General features: G+C 46.6%; 1 protein-coding gene and 1 long non-coding RNA gene across 2 annotated transcripts in view; one reads left to right on the top strand and one right to left on the bottom strand.

Annotated features, from left to right (window-relative positions):
- LOC309535818 overlaps window positions 1-17,837 on the bottom strand; it is a 76,224-nt gene that overhangs the window by 30,156 nt on the left and 28,231 nt on the right. The window lies entirely within an intron of this gene.
- The window catches only part of PIEZO1 (piezo type mechanosensitive ion channel component 1 (Er blood group)), a 122,847-nt gene continuing 112,416 nt past the window's right edge, over window positions 7,407-17,837 (top strand). Inside the window, exon 1 of the mRNA XM_082229234.1 lies at window positions 7,407-8,062. Coding sequence (XP_082085360.1) covers window positions 7,999-8,062 — 64 coding nt within the window. The 5' untranslated portion in view covers window positions 7,407-7,998. The remainder of the gene's footprint in view (window positions 8,063-17,837) is intronic.

The following is a 17,837-nucleotide window of genomic DNA, read 5'->3' as shown; positions in this document are numbered from 1 at the left end:
GATATCCCTCAAGTAATTAAGGAACAAAAGAAGAAAAGACACACTAATCTAGGAACTTCCTCTCTGCCCAGAACGTTGGAGGCTATACACCACACCCCTCAACAGTATTTATAGGAACTCAAACACCAGATTCTGCTCTGTTCCAGTAACAAGAAGCCGAAAGCACCAGCCTGAAGATGACGAGTGAGACCTCGTCGAAACGTCGCCCAGACACCCCGACTCTTACACGGGAAGACACCCGAAGACACCAAAACCTGCATTCCTGTACCCGTGAAAATATATATATATATATATATATATATATATATATATATATATATATATATAAATAGAATGCTTACTCCCACTGTGTTCAATGGAACTTAACTTTCTGGTATGTTGAGGACTACAACCTTAGATGGCTTCCAAAAACATAGGAAGCAGCCTTCCACAGAGTCTGACCACTGGTCCATCCAACTCACTATTATCTATACTAACCAGCAGCAGCTCTCCAGAGAACTTCAAGTGGGATATTGTCAGCCCCACCTGGAGGTGCCAGAAATTGAACTTCTGACCTTCTGCATAAAAAGCCTATGCTCTGTCACTATGCTTCAGTTCTTAGAAGGGAACTAAGACCAACTCACTGAGGAAGAGAGGCACACCAATGCCAGTTAGTCATGGTGGATCATGGGTAGATTGAACCTCCATGTTCAGAGGCAGTAATCCCATAGAGTACTGTACAGTTAATCTATTTTTTACTGCTTTGTAAGTAACGTATGAAGGGACGCGGGTGGCGCTGTGGGTTAAACCACAGAGCCTAGGACTTGCCGATCAGAAGGTTGGCGGTTTGAAATCCGCGATGGGGTGAGCTCCCGTTGCTCGGTCCCTGCTCCTGCCAACCTAGCAGTTCGAAAGCACGTCAAAGGGCAAGTAGATAAATAGGTACTGCTCTGGTGGGAAGGTAAACGGTGTTTCCGTGTGCTGCTCTGGTTCACCAGAAGCGGCTTAGTTATGCTGGCCACATGACCCGGAAGCTGTACGCCAGCTCCCTCAGCCAATAAAGCGAGATTAGTGCCACAACCCCAGAATAGGCCGCAACTGGACCTAATGGTCAGGGGTCCCTTTACCTTTTTAAGTAACGTATGGGAATGCAATGACAACTGCAAAGCTGGCGCCTTGCCAGTGGTCAATCTGTGTTGGGTCCTTTGACGAAGTCTGGCATAATTGTCTGGGGAAAGATCAAGGAAGCCTTCTTGCATTAATTAATCCATTGGGATTTATTTCATAGATCAATCCCTGCCCAAGCCTCGGAAGATGCTTTATTGAACGTGACTCTTGGCCAGAAGCCATGAAGTAACAATGTCCACAAAGGCAAGTTTTCCTGCTGACAGAATTTCAATTCACTCTTGTTGCATCTGAAAGAGAGTTGGGAGGCAGCCTTAAAACAGGGAGTGATTGAAATTATTTTCAAGGCTGCTTGAGGGACTCCTTGAAAAGAGCAACCGGGAGGAAGGCACAAGACCCATGTGACCCCATTCTAGCCATCAGAGATACACATTTGGATTACAGCTGTTCCACATCCCAACAAATGGGATCTACTCCCAGGCCACATCTGGAGCACAGCTGCTTGTGTTTTCCGAATACAGTGGTACCTCGGGTTAAGAACTTAATTCGTTCCGGAGGTCCGTACTTAACCTGAAATTGTTCCTAACCTGAAGCACCACTTTAGCTAATGGGGCCTCCTGCTGCTGCTGCGCCGCCGGAGCACGATTTCTGTTCTCATCCTGAAGCAAAGTTTTTAACCCGAGATACTATTTCTGGGATAGCGGAGTCTGTAACCTGAAGCGTATGTAACCTGAGGTACCACTGTATACCTTCCCAGTACAAAACACAACATCTTTCCTCATAATTGATTACAAACTGAAAAAAATATTTCTCAGATCTGCAGGATTGATGGGAACTGTGGGCCAAAACATATGAAGGGCACTAGGCTGGGAAAAGGCTACAGTAACACTTCACAAAATGCAAGGTGAAGCAGGCATTACTTAAGACCTTGTTCTCTCTCAGGTGGTAAACCTGTGTCTATCCAGGGATGGGGACCCTACAGCCCTCCAGATTTTGCTCAACTGCAATAAACTTATAATCGCTTCCCATTGACAATGCTGACTGGGGCTGATGAATGTACCACTTCAGACTGTATATGGAGGTTCAGGTGCTCAAATACTTTATGTCAAAGCAACAACTCATCTCTCCACATAAGAAGCTAGCATCTCAGGCTTCCCCTTGGCATGCTAATTTCCTATGTGCAGGGATTGTGTCTGCATTCTGGAGGGGTCATAGCTCAGCGATAAAGAAAGCCTTTCCCTATTTTGTCTTTGTGTGCAATAAGTCTCGAGTTCCATTTCCGGCATCTGTAGGGTTGGATAACTATTGATGGGAAAGGGCTCTACCAGAGAACTTTCCAGTCAAAGTAGACCAGGAATGGGCAGAAGAGAGAATGGCTTGAAGAACCGTAGGCAAGGAATTCTGTCCAGTTTTAATAATAAATTGACACACTCTCCCCAAATAACGATACTGTTGAAATGAAGTAAGCAAGCACTGTAGGTGATTTTTTGTGCGGAACTCATTTGAGTTGGAACTCGTTTGATTTCTGCCAGTCAAACTCCTGAGTGCAGAACTCTTTCATTCTAAGGGCATACCTTTTGTACCATGCTCTGTCAGTGGCCGGATCTTGGGCCGGATCTAGTACAAACAAATTGCTCTATCTCATGAGAGTCCCCTGGAGTAGTGCTGGATTTAGATTTAGAACAGATGGACAAAATATTCTGAGACTTGAAGTAAGGCAACTCCATGGGAACTCCCTTCTTAGGAGCCAAGGGAAAATATATTGTCTGTGTTTTATGAAATACAGTGGTACCTCGGGTTACATATGCTTCAGGTTACATACGCTTCAGGTTACAGACGCTTCAGGTTACAGACTCCGCTAACCCAAAAATAGTGCTTCAGGTTAAGAACTTTGCTTCAGGATGAGAACAGAAATCGTGCTTTGGCAGCACGGCGGCAGCGGGAGGCCCCATTAGCTAAAGTGGTGCTTCAGGTTAAGAACAGTTTCAGGTTAAGTACGGACCTCCGGAACGAATTAAGTACTTAACCCGAGATACCACTGTACAGGTTTTGAAAGGTGTGTTTCTTTCTGCACAGGAACTCTCCTGTACCCTCAAGAAAGGAAACATAAGGCCCATTCAAGGTAAGCAGTACAATATATTAGAGACATAATGATTACATGGTTGCTACATAATGTAGGTGGCAGCTAGCTAGGGATAGGTGGCGTGCAAACAACTCTCCTCAGTGTAAGTATTTAAGTGTCTGCAGAATCGGTACTTACACAGTGAAAGGCCTTGCCTTAATATGGGTTTAGCAGCAAACTGAAATACAGTGGTGCCTCGCAAGACAAAATTAATTCGTTCTGCGAGTTTTTCCGTCTTGCGAATTTTTCGTCTTGTAAAGCACGGTTTCCCATAGGTTTTAAGAAAAAGGAAACAAACTTGCAAGACGTTTTCGTCTTGCGAAGCAAGCCCATAGGGAAATTTGTCTTGCGAAGCAACTCAAAAAACGAAAAACTATTTCGTCTTGCGAGTTTTTCATCTTGCGAGGCATTCGTCTTGCGAGGCACCATTGTAAGGGATGTTTTGAATCTGCAGGCCATACAGGAAACAACAGAGGAATCACAACAAAGCGAGGGAAGCCGAGTTGATTCAGATGAAACAATGGGAAATAAGCCATCAAGGCAGACAGCTGAGCAATGTTTTTATTAGTCATGTTCAGGATGCAAGACCGTTGCTGTGCCAGGGAATCTGAGGAATGTCAAAAGCTTGTTATTTCCTGTTACAGCTGCGGCTTGCACACGGGGGGTGGGCCTATCTGGGTGGGAGCAGAACAAACGAAAGGGGAACAAAAAGTGGGATCCTGAAATTGGTGGCTCCTTCTTCCTCCTTTAATCAGCAAATGCATAGAATCAGAGAATAGGAAGGCATATCAAAGGTCATCTAGCACAGCCCCCTGGATCTGCTGCTGCAACATCCTTGATAGTGGCCACCAAGCCTCTGATTAAAAGCCTTTCGTGAAATAGAGTCCACCACCCCTTAAGAAGGTATGCTCCACTAACACATGAGGGTGGTGGGCCTATTTCAGGTCAAGGGCTATATACCTTTCTGGGCAACCTTCTGGGGGCCACCTGCCAATCATGGGCAGAGGCACAAGTGGGTGGAGCAACTATTTTTTTTAACCAAAAAGAATTATGCAGTGGTCTTGTGCAGGACATATTTGTTGTGCAAGTCTGAATCAGGCAAACGTTACTCTTGCACAAGGCCAATGTATTAGAACAACAAAAACAAATGGATATTTTCCCCACCCCAAAAAAGAGAAGCTCAAGCCTCCATTTTGCCCATTGTGAAACATTATAACCAAGGCTGGTAACATTTGCTCTTGTGTACTTCCTGGATTTTTTTTAAGTGTAGAAATACAGGAAGATTTAGCAAGCTGCCTTATACCAAGTCAGACCATAGGTCCATCTAGCTCACAATACAATACAATACACAATACACTGACTGGCAGCGGCCCTCCAGGCAGGGGATGCTCTCAGCCCTACTTGGAGTTGCTAGGGATTGAACCTGGGACTTTTTGCTCTGCCACTGAGCTATGGCTCCCTTCCTCACGTACCGTATTTTTTGTGCCCACATGGGTATAGGAATACTTGTCCAGTGGTACCTTGGTTCTCAAATACCTTGGTACTCAAACAACTTGGAACCCAACACACTGCAAACCCAGAAGTAAGTGTTCCGGTTTGCAAACTTTTTTTTTTTTGGAAGCCAAATGTGCTCCGTTTTGAGTGTTACACTTCCGATTTGAGCACCACACTTCCGTTTTGAGTGTTTTGCTGAGGAGTGTCTGTTTTTGCTATTTATATTGTGTTTTTGTGGCTTTTTTGTTTTTGTGACTGTGTGGAACCCAGTTCAGCTACTGATTGATTGATTGATTGATTGTGTGACTGCAGTACATTGTTTATTGCTTTCATTTTATGGATCAATGGTCTCATTAGATAGTAAAATTAATGTTAAATTGCTGTTTTAGGGGTTGTTTTGTTTTTAAAAATTTGGGATGCATCAATCCATTTTGCATTACTTTCTGTGGGAAAGCACCCCTTGGTTTTGGAATGCTTTGGTTTTGGAATGGACTTTCGTAACGGATTAGGTTTGAGAACCAAGGTGCCACTGTATAGGAATACTACATGTGCATGGGAATTCTTGTGTTGCCCAGAACAGAAAAAAGGCAGTGGAGGACAGGGGAGGAATGATTGTGGGCACAATTTTTAAAACCCTGTGGATACACTGCACTAAGCTCCACTCACTGATATGGATGGTAAGTGGTGGAATAGTAATGAATATCCACAACTGAGAAAATGGAAAAGTATGGAAGCTCATGTAGCCAACATACTCAGAGGAGGAAGAGAGACATATCAATGGCTTTATAGTAGCAACCTAAGGCCCAATGATAGAGGCTAAGTGGAGGAAGTGGACAGAGGAAAGTTTTTCTCCCTCTCTTGTAACATTAGAATTCATGGACATCCAATCAAGCTTGAATACTGTAGGATTCCAGACAGACAAAATAAAATAGTTCTTCACACAGCCCATAGTTAAGCTATGAGAGATGCTCATATACTACTTCTTCTTTGGCGATCACTCCTAGCCAGGTCAGATTGTCTTCCATAAACACGGTTTTAACAAAGAGTCCGTAAGTGACTGTGGAGGCCAATTCTGGTTCCACATGTCCTTCCACAGTGGGGACATTGGTTTCCGGGCGGGAGTTGATCATGGTGTGGATTTGCCAAGCGTGCCTTCCTCTTAGCACATTTCTCCCTTGCGTTCTGAGTTTGAGTGTCTTCAAAGTCCATGACACCTTAGGTAAAGGCTGTTCTCCAACTGGAGCGCTCGCAGGCCAGTGTTTCCCAGTTGTCAGTGTTTATACTACATTTTTTTAGATTTGCCTTGAGACAGTCTTTAAACCTCTTTTGTTGACCACCAGCATTACACTTTCCATTTTTAAGTTTGGAATAGAGTAGTTACTTTGGAAGATGATCATCAGGCATCCGCACAACATGACCAGTCCAACGAAGTTGATGTTGAAGAATCATTGCTTCGACACTGGTGATCTTCGCTTCTTCCAGTACACTGGCATTAGTTCGCCTGTCTTCCCAAGTGATGTGCAAAATTTTTCGGAGACCCCATTGATGGAATCTTTTGAGGAGTTGGAGATGGTGTTTATATGTCCATGTTTCACAAGCATCCAGTAAGGCTGGTAGTACAATAGCTTTGTAAACAAGCATTTTTGTTTCCCTGCAAATGTCCCAGTCCTCAAACACTCTGCACTTCAGTTGGGAGAAAGCCGTACTCACATTGCTCATGTACAGGGCAGTGATGGCTACCAACTTGGACAGCTTTCAGAGAGGATTAGACCATAGGTAGGCAAACTAAGGCCCAGGGGCCGGATCTGACCCAATCGCCTTCTAAATCTGGCTCGCGGATGGTCTGGGAATCAGCGTGTTTTTACATGAGTAGAATGTGCCCTTTTTTTAAATGCACCTCTGGGTTCTTTGTGGGGCATGCCTGGTGTTATTAGCTGAGTAGAATGTATGCTTTTATTTAAAATGCATCTCGGGGTTATTTGTGGGGCATAGGAATTCGTTCATTTCCCCCCCAAAAAATAAAGTCCACCACCCCCATAAGGTCTGAGGGACAGTGGACCGGCCCCCTGCTGAAAAAGTTTGCTGACCCCTGGATTAGACAAACTCATGCAGGCAAAGGCTACCACTGGCTACTAGCCATGATGGCTGTGCTTCTGCAAACCAGTTGCGGGAAACTCCAGAAGGGGAGAGGGCTGTTGTGCTCAGGTCCTGCATACAGGCTTCCCACAGGCATCTCGTTGGCCACTGTGAGAACAGGATACAGGACTAGATGAGCCGCTGTCCTGATCCACCCTGACATGGCAGCTTCTCATTCATGAATTTGTCCAGTCTAGTCTCAGTCTAACCTTTGCATGTAGCGAGGGCTCTGCTTCCTCGGGGTGGTTCCGAAATCACACTCTCCACGTGCCCAGAGGCGCTTTCTTCTGGCAAAATTATTGTTATTATTTTTCTGAGCGTGATGTGGCATCTGGAAACGGGCTGCCCTGGTGGCCTGTTGCTGCGATGGGGCTGAGCTGGCGCTAGATGGTGCTGCGTCCCGGAAAAAGGCCCGGACTGAACGGGACTGCAGAGCCCCACGAGCCAAGGCCAGGGGAGGCCGCGCCAAGGAGGAGAAGGAGGCGGAGGCAGAGGCTCCTTCCAGCAAAGTGCAAGTTTGACGCAAAGCAGCGCCGCCCCGGCCAGAGCCAGACACGTGCTGCGGGCCGAGGGAGGCGAGGAGCCGCCGCGGCAGGAGCAGCTGCTACCGGAGTTTGGCGCGGGCTGGAGCAGGCTGCCCTGGAACACCTTGCCCCGCCAGGGTACCCCGCGCGTACTTCGGAGTAAAGCCAGGGTAGACTCCCCACCTCTCGGCCCTCCTCTTCCCCGGAGAGCTGCGCTGGAGATCCCCGAGGGCCGGGAGGGAGGAGACACCGCCGCCTAGTAGAGCCCAGAGGGCGGCCCCCGAGGGAGTCAGCAAGTTTCGCCCGAGGGAGCCTCTGCGCGTTTTCGGCCGGAGCGCCCGGGAAGCGCGCCTTGCCGCCGCTTCGGCGTCTTGGGAGTGGTCCTTCCATGCCGGAGCACGGCGGGGCCCCCAGCGAGGGAGGACCCCGCTGACCGCGGGGTTGGCGCGGCGACTGACTTGGGGGCGGGGGGCTTAGAGGCTCCTCCCTTCCCCCGTCCACGCCGGAGGAGCAGGCGGGCGGCGATGCTGGCGCCGGCAACGCGCGCCTTGCCTGCTGGCTGCGGAACTTGCGCCTGAGCGCGCAAAGGGCGCGCTGCTGCCCCAGTGGGCGAAGAAGATGGAGTTGCGGGTCTGCTGCGGGGTCCTCTACTGGCTGCTGTTGCCGCTCTCCCTCCTGGCGGGTAAGTAGTGGACCTGGGGTGGGAGGCACACCCGCCGCCGCCCCCCCATTTCTCCAGCACTGCCTTCCTATTTCTCGCCCGCGCGTTTTCCAGGGATTCCCCCCGTTCCAGATGTTCAGAGAAGTGCTTCTTACAGCGGCACAGCTGGGGTGGTAGAGTGTTAGGGTTACGCACGGGGGGGGGGCCTCTCTCGCTTTCTCTTCGCTGACTCAACCTTGGGGCTCCGTGTCTCCGTCGCGGTCACCTTGCGCTTTTGCTCACCCGCTCCCACCACGCTGCGCTTCCGCGGAAGTCGCGCCCGCTCGCTGCCTTCATCACCTTTTTTACGAATCGGGGAATTCTTGGTTGGGAGGACCTGCCCATGTCCACGAGTGGGGTCAGTGGCTGAAGTGAAGAATGAATAAAGCCCCGGGTTTTGTCTACTAGACCTCAGCGTGAGCAGCCTTTGAAAAGCTGGTGCATGGTGCACAAGGCAGAGGGTTGGAGTCAATGACCTTTAGGGGACCCTCGCTATGGCGCACGGTTTTTGCATGTGGTGGATACCGGCTGGCATATGGATTCTGTTCCTTTCTCCCTGCCCTCCTTGCTGTCTGAGGATCTGAGATTCTGAATGAAAGAGGCGAGGGAGAACTTCTTGGTAGAGTTGCAAAATTCCTCGCTCATGACTGAATAGCCCATCCTGTGTGGATCTGGCTGTGAGTCACTTGGGTGGGTTGCGGAGAAGGTGGCTGCTACTGGTGAGCCTTGCGGAAGGCACTGGCGGCAGCCCCACCTTGGTTCTCGCAAGGCACAGAAGAAGCGTCTCTTTTGCTTGTTCTGCCTCCACTGTCGCAGGCAGCGAATGCTTCTGCTGGGAACTGCTGGAAGGCAGAGTGCTGTTGAACTCCTGCCCTGCTTGCAGACTTCCCATTGGGGCATCTGGGTAGCCACTAAGAGAACAGGGTGCTGGTCTAGAGTTTCCCTAGAAGTCTCTTCCCACCCCCACAAGCTGCTCTCTGGTGCTGACAGCACGTGCATAATTTGTCCTGCCAACAAGGGTTATTTTGTACCGACAAGTATAGGCTGAGAGTGCAGAGAGAGGTATAAATTGAAGGTTTGGACTGTGTTTCCTTTTTTTGCACTTCCTGCTTTTCCAGTATCCTAGAGTCCCTCTTCCTTTTGGACACGAAGGAAAGTATGAAGTTGATATCAGACCTCCTGGTGGGAATTAATATTGTGGTGCTAACAGACTCTAGGTAGCAAACACGTGGATGGGAAGATCAGTGAGCATTGTGTTTTGCACATTGAGGCATGCAATCATGGCATCATGATGTGGGGTCTGAGCTGGGGGTGACTGACCAGAAAAAGTGATGGTGGATTCACGACGGATAGTGTGATAAAAACATTAACTTGGTGTGTGGCAGCTGTGTGAAGAAAGGCAAATCCTCCTTGCGGGGAATTGAGAATAAAAACTGCCAATATCATTGCACTGTTATACAAATCTACAGTGTGAAAGCAGTGGGAATACTATGTTCAGTATTGGTAGCTTCAGCTTGAAAAGGGATATTGCAGAACTGGGGAAAGTTCTGCATGTTGTGGGAAAGGTGGATAGAGGAAACTCTTTTATCCCTCTCTTTTATGCAACTAGAATTCCTGTAAAGCTAGAATGGAGTTACCCAGTGAAGCTGAATTCAGGAAGATTCAGGGCAGACAAAGGGGAAGTACTTCACACGGTGTGCAGTTAAACTGTGGAACTCACTTCCACAGGGTGGGGTGATGGGTCCCAATTTAGACAGCTTTAGAAAGGGTTTAGATCAACTCTTTGAGGATATGGCTGCCTATGGCTACTAGTCATGATAAATGTATATGGCTTGTATGTATCCATGTTAGTTCTACACGAGGTAGACACATTGAATGATGCACATGGCTAACTTTGATCTATTAATTTCAATGGGTCTGCTCTGTGTTGAACTAACATTAGATGCAGTCCACTGTCTCCAGGATCAGGGGCAGTTTGCCTCTGAGTACCAGGTGCTGGTGATCAGAGGCAGGATACGAGGGCTGTTGTGCTCGTCTCCTGCTTGTGGGTTTCCTAGAGGCTTCTGGTTCTCCATTCTGGGCCTTTGGTATGATCCAGCAGGGCTCTTCTGATGTTTATTTACATATGCTTATATCCCTCCCTCTCAGTGGGAGCCCAGGGCAACAAACAATGCATTCCAAGTCTCTAATAAACCCCATTAAAATTCTAGTAAAACACACAGCCACATCTTCTTCACAAATGTTGTTAATACCCCCAAAGCAAACTTAAGGAAGCAGATTTCAGCACTGCCTTTCCTGGTATGGAGGGTTAGAGCAAACAATCTTCTAAAGCATGAAGTATTTTGCTATTTATTGAGGGCTGAAATCAGGAAAAGCTATTGAAATTATTTTGCTGTTGAGCCTAGCAAGAGTAAGTGAGATCTCTGTACAATCAGAGACTTTTATTAAAATAGTCATCATCATGATGCAGGAACCAACTGACTTAAGTCTCTGATGCTGACACTCCAACTTTATTTTATTTTAATAATTGTTCCTCTGTGTATTTGGCACCTACAAAAATGCTCAGGCTGGCTTCTAGGAATTTTAAGTATTTTTCCAGGCTTCCTTACAGGGCACTGTCAGAGAGGTGGGGCTCATTTTTCATCCCCAAGTGCATTACCAAGGGATGACGAGGCACTGCATCAAAACTGTGGAACCTTTTAAAACTAAAGTATTATAAACAATTATATAGAAACTGAGAACTTCTAGGGGTCAAAAAAGTAAGCACAAATGTCATTCTGTTTGGTATTATTTTATTGTTTATAACCAATGCCCCCCCACCTATAAAATGCTGCCAGTAATAAAATAGGAATGTGTGCAGAGCTTCACAAACTATTTAGATGGAAATGCAGCTTATCTCCCTGGAGAATAAAGGATATCATTGTTAAATGTGTATTCTTATTTTTATAGACTTGTTACCATTTCTATTATGCCCAAAGTCTGGAACGTATTGCTGATGTCCCTGGCCCCCTTTTTGCCTTTGCTTCAATATTTCACACCTGTTTTCTGTGATGATTTTGCATTTTAATAAAATAGATAAAAATATGTTAAAAATTACATTAAGGTTCTGCATCACAGCCACAATAACTTGCCCAATGGATTGCCCTAATCTCACCCCTCCCTTCTAATCTTCCATTAGCTATCTACCTTCACTGGTTGATTTCCTTCTCTTTTCCCTCCCTCTGTTCTTCCCCACTCACTTGCCTAAATCTAGATTGCATGCTTAGTGGGGCAGGGCGGGGTGTGGGTGTGTGAACCCATCTTTTGTTGTGTTACACTGTAAAATGTAGTATATACCAGTAGCACTATATCAATAATAATATTTTTTCCACATTGCAAAACAGGGGCAGGGAAGGAGAATCATTGCAATTTAAAGCACTACTATCTGTACAAAATTGTCTGTGACTCTCCCTTGTGGAATTCCGTTTTGCCAGGTTGTTTCAAATGGAAGCTCCAATCTGGCTAGCAGCAAAACTGCAGCTGTATTGTGTGAGTAGCTGCAATTAAGTAAAATACATGGGGTGGCTTCTTAGATATGGGCATTTGGAGAAATAGCACCTCATGGTGTTCCATGGAGATTACCGATGATTATTATTTTCAGATGATATGTTCTGGGTTTGTTGTCTTTTCTCAACACCTGTTCCTTCGGGAATAATGACTGCCTTTGTTTTTGTTTTAAAGTGCGTTGAACTAAAGTAAAGAGAGGTTTCCTTTGGTGACCCTGCAGCTTCTTGTTGAAACAGGACAGTTCAGGGTTTCAAAGGCTGCCTCTTTCTCTGTGTTTCTGGCTCTGGATTATTCCGAATGAATAATCTGCAGCCTTGCAACGCAACCCGTGAATCTATCTCAGAGTTTTCCCAGCCGCTCCTGTTGCGTCAGCTGGCTGTCAAAAGTGTCTTCACGAAGAGACCTGGCCCTTCCCCATTTTCCTTCCCGCCCCCAGAAATGCCTGTGTTTTGAAAGTCCATGTACGGAGACAGCTGGCCAGTTTTGCACAAATATTTAATGAACAAGCAAAGCCCTGGCCATCCCCAGTCTGTTGCAAAGGTAAACTCTGGAATGGCCGTTAGTTATACACCCAGCGGCTAGGGGAAAAGAGAGGCTGGTGTTGTGAAGAGGGATGAAGGAAGGGTCTGTGTCCCTCCAGAATTGTCCTGCCAACAAAGTAGCCTTGCAGTGGATGGAGAAAATTGAGCAGCTGTTGGATGTTCTCAGCATGGATTGCTAGTGGGTTTGCTAATGTTCCCTAGGAGTACAATTCTGATTTGCTCTGGATTTTTTTGAGTAATCCATTCATTCTGGCTACAAGAAGCGTTCTTCTGCTGTGTATGTTGGGAATTGGTTATGTGTGCACTCAATACAGAGGGTAGTATTTAGTGCTGGTCAGAGTAGACCCTCAGCCATTGAAACTAAGGGACATGGCTGGCGTGCATTCACTCTGAATAAAGCTTACTTGGATTATAATAGCAGACAGTGAGAACATAAGAAGAGCCTGCTGAATCAGGCCAATGGCTCATTGAGTCCAGCATCCTGTTCTCACAGTGGCCAACCAGATGCCTGTGGGAAACCCACAACGCAGACAGAAGAGCTCTCTCCCCTCCTGTAGTTTCCAACAACTACTGTTCAGATGCATGACTGCCTCTGACCATGGAGGCAAAGCAGAGTGTTGGCCAGTAGCTATCCATAGCCTTTTCTGCCATGAATTTGTCCAGTCCTCTTTTAAAGCCATCTAAGTGGGTGACACTCTCTCTCTCTCTCTCTCTCTCTCTCTCTCTCGGGAGTGAGTTCCATAATTTGAATATCTACTACAGGAAGAAGTACATTCTTTTGTTTGTCTTGAATCTTCCAACATTTATTGGATATACACGACACCTATTGTTATGAGAGAGGGAGAATAACTTTTCTCTATCCACTTCCCCTATGCCATGCATGATTTCACAAACCTTTGCTACTATCTGAGTTTTATTATTTTTACAATGCACTTTTTTGGGGGGTGCTCTAGAATCCAGCTTGGCTGCTGGCAGGTTTTGTTCATGGCTGTGTTTTGAGAAGAGGGTGCTTTGTTTGCACCCTGTTTGGCAAATGACTGCAGCCTTTACACACCCTCTAGAATGTTTTGGACTGCAATTCCCTTGAGCCCTAGCTGACATGGCCATATTATGCTGGAACTGATACTGGCTGGGGCTGATGGGAGTTGTAGTCCAAATCATTTGGAAGGCACCAGGTTGGCAAAGGCTGCTGTGCTGCTTTCCCAGTTCAAAGCGAGCTAATTCTGTGTGACGAATGTGTCACTGAGCCCTTTCCTTGCTTGTGGGCAAGACTCCAGAAACCAACTGGCAGATACACCATAAGGCCTAGGACAGAGATGGTCAGCTTTTGTAGCATCAGGGACTGCTCTATTCACCAGATTGCGGTCGCGTGCTGGGAGTGGTCAAGCTCCATAGTGAAGTTTGCAAAATCTCACAGTCAGGGAGCCTGTGTGGTGAGGAATGGCGCAGCATGCAAGTAGGGCACATTTAAGAAACCAAATTCAAACCCAGCATAAGATGCCGACTCCTAAAATCTTTGTTTCTTGCAGCTGTGGGCACTAAGGGCAGATGAAACAGTTTCCTGGACCACCCCACATCTAGGATATAAAAGAGGTTAATACCCGTTTCTCTCCCCACTCCCATTCTGTCACCTTGCACTCCTGGAAAACGGCAGCCTTTGAATTTCAGCGAGACTAAATCGATAAAGCACCTGCCTTGGGACCAGCAGGGATTGTGGGGGAGATACCTGATGATGGTTTAAAGAGGAGGCTGGTGAGCATCAGAGGTCCTGGTCAGCTCAAAATCACTCACCTCAGCAATCCTTTTGTTGTGAAGCTGGTCCTGAGGCAGTTGCATCTGATTTTAATGAAGGCAGGGCGCCCCCAAGCAGCCAGACTTCCTTGCCCCCTCCCCCCAGGAAGACAGTGGGGGGTATGAGCACCTTTCTTTTTCATGTGGCAGCAAGAGAGGTGGGTGCGACTGTCCCAACTAGCCTGGCACCCTGGAGACAGAGCGGTGACATTTGCAGGCCAGCTGTTTGCATGTGCCGTTTTCTGTGTCCATGACAAGGAGCGGCGATGGATAAGGCACCCAGTCCTGTTTCGTTCCTGACCCCCATTGCTGCCAGCCTGCCCTCCACCTCCCATTTTCTCTGAGGCGGCTGCACGAACTGACTGAGCAGTTCTGATGCAGTTTCATTTGTGGCAACAGCAAACCGCTGCAGGGGTGGAGAGGGGAGAGATTTTGCAAGCCGCAGAAGAAGCAGAGGGACTTTCTGTGTGGTTTGCGCTGCCTGACCCCAAGACTAATTCCTTTACTAGTTCCCCCTCCCCCACATTTCTTAAATAGGCAATGAGTTCTATTCCAACATGTGCACGTCTCTGTCTGTCTCTTCCTCTCTCTTTCTCTCTCTGTGTGTATGTCTTTCTCCCAGCGGTGACTCACAGAGCCTACAGGATGTGAGAAGTTTAATTATAACTGTGCCTGCAAACGCTGCTTAAGTTTGTCTGCTATAGGCCCTCCATTTCTGGGCACTGCTCTCGCAAAGAAAATGCTATCAGGAATAGGGACTGAGCTGACGTCAAAAGCTAGTTCCAAGATCTGGGTTCAAATCCCACATACCATGTCTCTTGTGGTTTCTGTAAAAGAACAGGTAGTAGAAGTGCTGCCATTTTTGGGACTCCTGCGCAAAGGATTACTGGTAGCTCCCAGTGAGGTTATAAAGAGGCATCAACTTTCCTGCAGTTTTACGCTTGGGTGTTAAAAGATGCAGATGCTTATTTGTCCTGCCATTATGGTAACCAAGTGCTCAGCGTTTTAGTCTTTGCCATCCAGATCTGCAGAGAATTGCTATTCTGTTAACATTGGTAAAGAGAAGGGCGGAGAACCAGGAACACATCACTGGATGGTAGAGGAAGGTTCTAAATAGCCATGTTGTAGTCAGAGGCGTCCAGTTTGGGTAATATTTATGATGAAACACTTGCAGTTCTTATTAATACGTATCCAAATATCCCAGAGATACCTGCTCCTTAAAACTCACAAACCAGATTTTCTACCACTGGGATGACACTTAATGGTCTAAACATTCAATTCATATTTTGCCTCTCTTATAGGAAGCTTTATCATTTTATAAGCACAACAACCCTGTGAGACAAGGTAGTCTTTTAGGCAATGTCCAGCCTAGTGTCTCTCAGTGAACTTTGTGATTGTGGGGATTTGAAACAGGGTCTCTCAGGTCATAGTCAGACACTGGAAGTACTGCCCCATGTTGGCACCTAAGAAATCCATTTTATATCTGAGAAACAAGGTTAAGGCTTAGGACTGGAGCTTAGGGGTACCAGGAGTGAGTGGAAAATACATGCCACCTTCCCCTTCTTACAGCCTAGCAAATGTCTCCAGAAGCATGTTGCAAGCTTGCTTTTAAAAACACACACACGGTTGGGTTAGACTAGTGGTTCCCAAACTCCCTCTGCCCCTGTGGACCACTTACTGATTTTTCTGCCTCGTAGCCATTGTAATGTGCCATGCTAGAAGATGTATGATTTTTAATTATATTTTTATGCATTTCTAATTTCTTATATCCAGTGTTTTCTCCTATCACAATTAGTATTCCATAGAATACTGTATAAGGACAACAAGAAGAAATAAAAGTACAGTTAAAAATCAGTATACTCAATGTGATGGATGTGCTACTTCTGTCTTCAAGCACAAATCCACAGATACCCTGGGTACTATCTGAATGAAGCTCATGGACCTCTGGTGGGCCATAGGCCACAGTTGGGGAACTCCTGGGTTAGACAGTTGTGTCATACAAAAAGTGATAATAATAAAAAGCACTTTTGTTACAGATAACAAAGGTTTCTCAGAGTGAGGATTTCCCCATGACAAACAAACATTTGTCACAGGAAACCAAACATGTAGCCATTGATGAATCCAGTCATATGTTCATGAGCTGTTTTTGCAAAGGGAGGGGGCATATTTGCAGCTGAAAAATGGAATACAAATACAGTGGTACCTCTGGTTGCGGACGGGATCCGTTCTGGAGGTCTGGTCGGATCCCAAGGTTTCCACAACCTGAGGACCACTTCTGCGCATGTGCGCACGGCGAAACTCGGTCAAATACTTCCGGGTTTGCCGCTTTCGCACCCTGAAGTTTACGTAACTGGAGGTGCTACTGTACAGTAATTTTAGAGAAAAATATAAGGAGAGGTACTGGAGCTTGAAGTGGCTTGGGCCCACTCCCACCTCCCCTAATTCTTGCCAGCTCCTAACCAGGCAGCCTCACTCCCTAACCCCAGATGTTTGGAGGCTGCCTGTGATGACTCAGCAAAAAGGAGGGAACACTCTGTGCATGCTCAAAGTGGTTGTCTTGTTACTACTTTTCCTCCAAATGGTATTCTGGGATTTAGGTCTGGCAGGGCCTGGTTTGGGTTAGCCTTCTGATCCTGATCCTTTGCATTCCTAGCTATTCAGAAAAGTGTGTGTGCGCCTAAGAGAGTGGGAGAGACTTGTGTGTCTCTGTTTGCTGTAGGCCTCTCCTCCACCCTCCCTCTCACTATCTCTCTCTTGCAACATGTCTAGCCTGCTCAGCTGGTGTTCTTGGTTTCATTTTGCTGGGTTCCTTTCTCCTTCCCCACCCCCCAATGCCCCTCCTCCTGCCACCTGATCAGCTGCTGCAGTTGTTATTTTGAAGGTCTGCAACTGAGACCTCTCTGAGAGCCAGGAAACCATACTCTGAAAACCTTGTGTGTTTCCTTGAGAGGGAGGCAAACCTGCGGTTACTCAGTGCAGGTACACTCTGCACAAACTCAGAGGCCCTTAATCAAACCCAGCTTATCAAAAAAGTTTGTTTTGTGAAAAACGATTTTAATAGTTTTCAATATTGATTTTGCAATATTGGAAATATTTTGGGGAAATGCTCCTGTATTTTCTCTGTTGTCCCTCTCTTGATCAGCTCCAGAAGTTTTGTACTCCAGCTCCCATCAGCCTCAACTAGATGGCCAGCAGTTGCGGATGATGGGCATTGAAGCCCAAAACAGACAGAAAGCACCAGCTTGGAAAAAGTGAATGTCTATAGTATTATATTGTTCATTGTGAAAACATGCAGTTTGACAAAGAAAAAAAACCAGTCCTGCTGTGTTTGAAGGAAAGGCCGTCTGTGCTGTTTTCCTTTTTTCATTATATTTGGGGATATTCATGTGAAACATTCCATAGAAGAGTTAATGCAGCAAAATTAAAATGTCTCTTAATATAAGCAAAGTTAAGACCCATCAGCATTATTGGAGATCCTGGTTTAAAATCTGCGTTGCCATTGATTCTGCTGGCGTGTTGCTATCTTCAGTTGCCCTGGATCTTATTGTCTGGGGGTCCAGGAGACACACAGCCCTCTGCTCAGCTTTGAATGCTAACCAGAAAGAACATGATATCTTGGGAAGTTTCTTTTTCCCATCAGATCGGGTGCGAAGAGGAGGCAGCTAAAGTGTCTCTGTGGCCCTCCCTCAGATACTTGTAAAGGAAGTGGCCAGATTTCTCTCTCTTCTCAGCCTCTCAAAAAATCAGGGGATGGGCTGCAATCTTAACCTGCTAGTGAGTCCCATTGAACTCTATGGGTTGCACTCCCAAAGTTTCCATTATTTCTCTCTTAAAGCTTGCATGAGAGACAGAAACGGGGCGTGTGTGTTTGTGTATAT

The sequence above is a fragment of the Podarcis vaucheri genome (assembly GCF_965113315.1).
Source record: "Podarcis vaucheri genome assembly, chromosome: 7".
Lineage (NCBI taxonomy): Eukaryota > Metazoa > Chordata > Lepidosauria > Squamata > Lacertidae > Podarcis > Podarcis vaucheri.
Note: the sequence above shows the minus strand (reverse complement) of the source record. Positions and strands in the feature narration are given on the sequence as shown.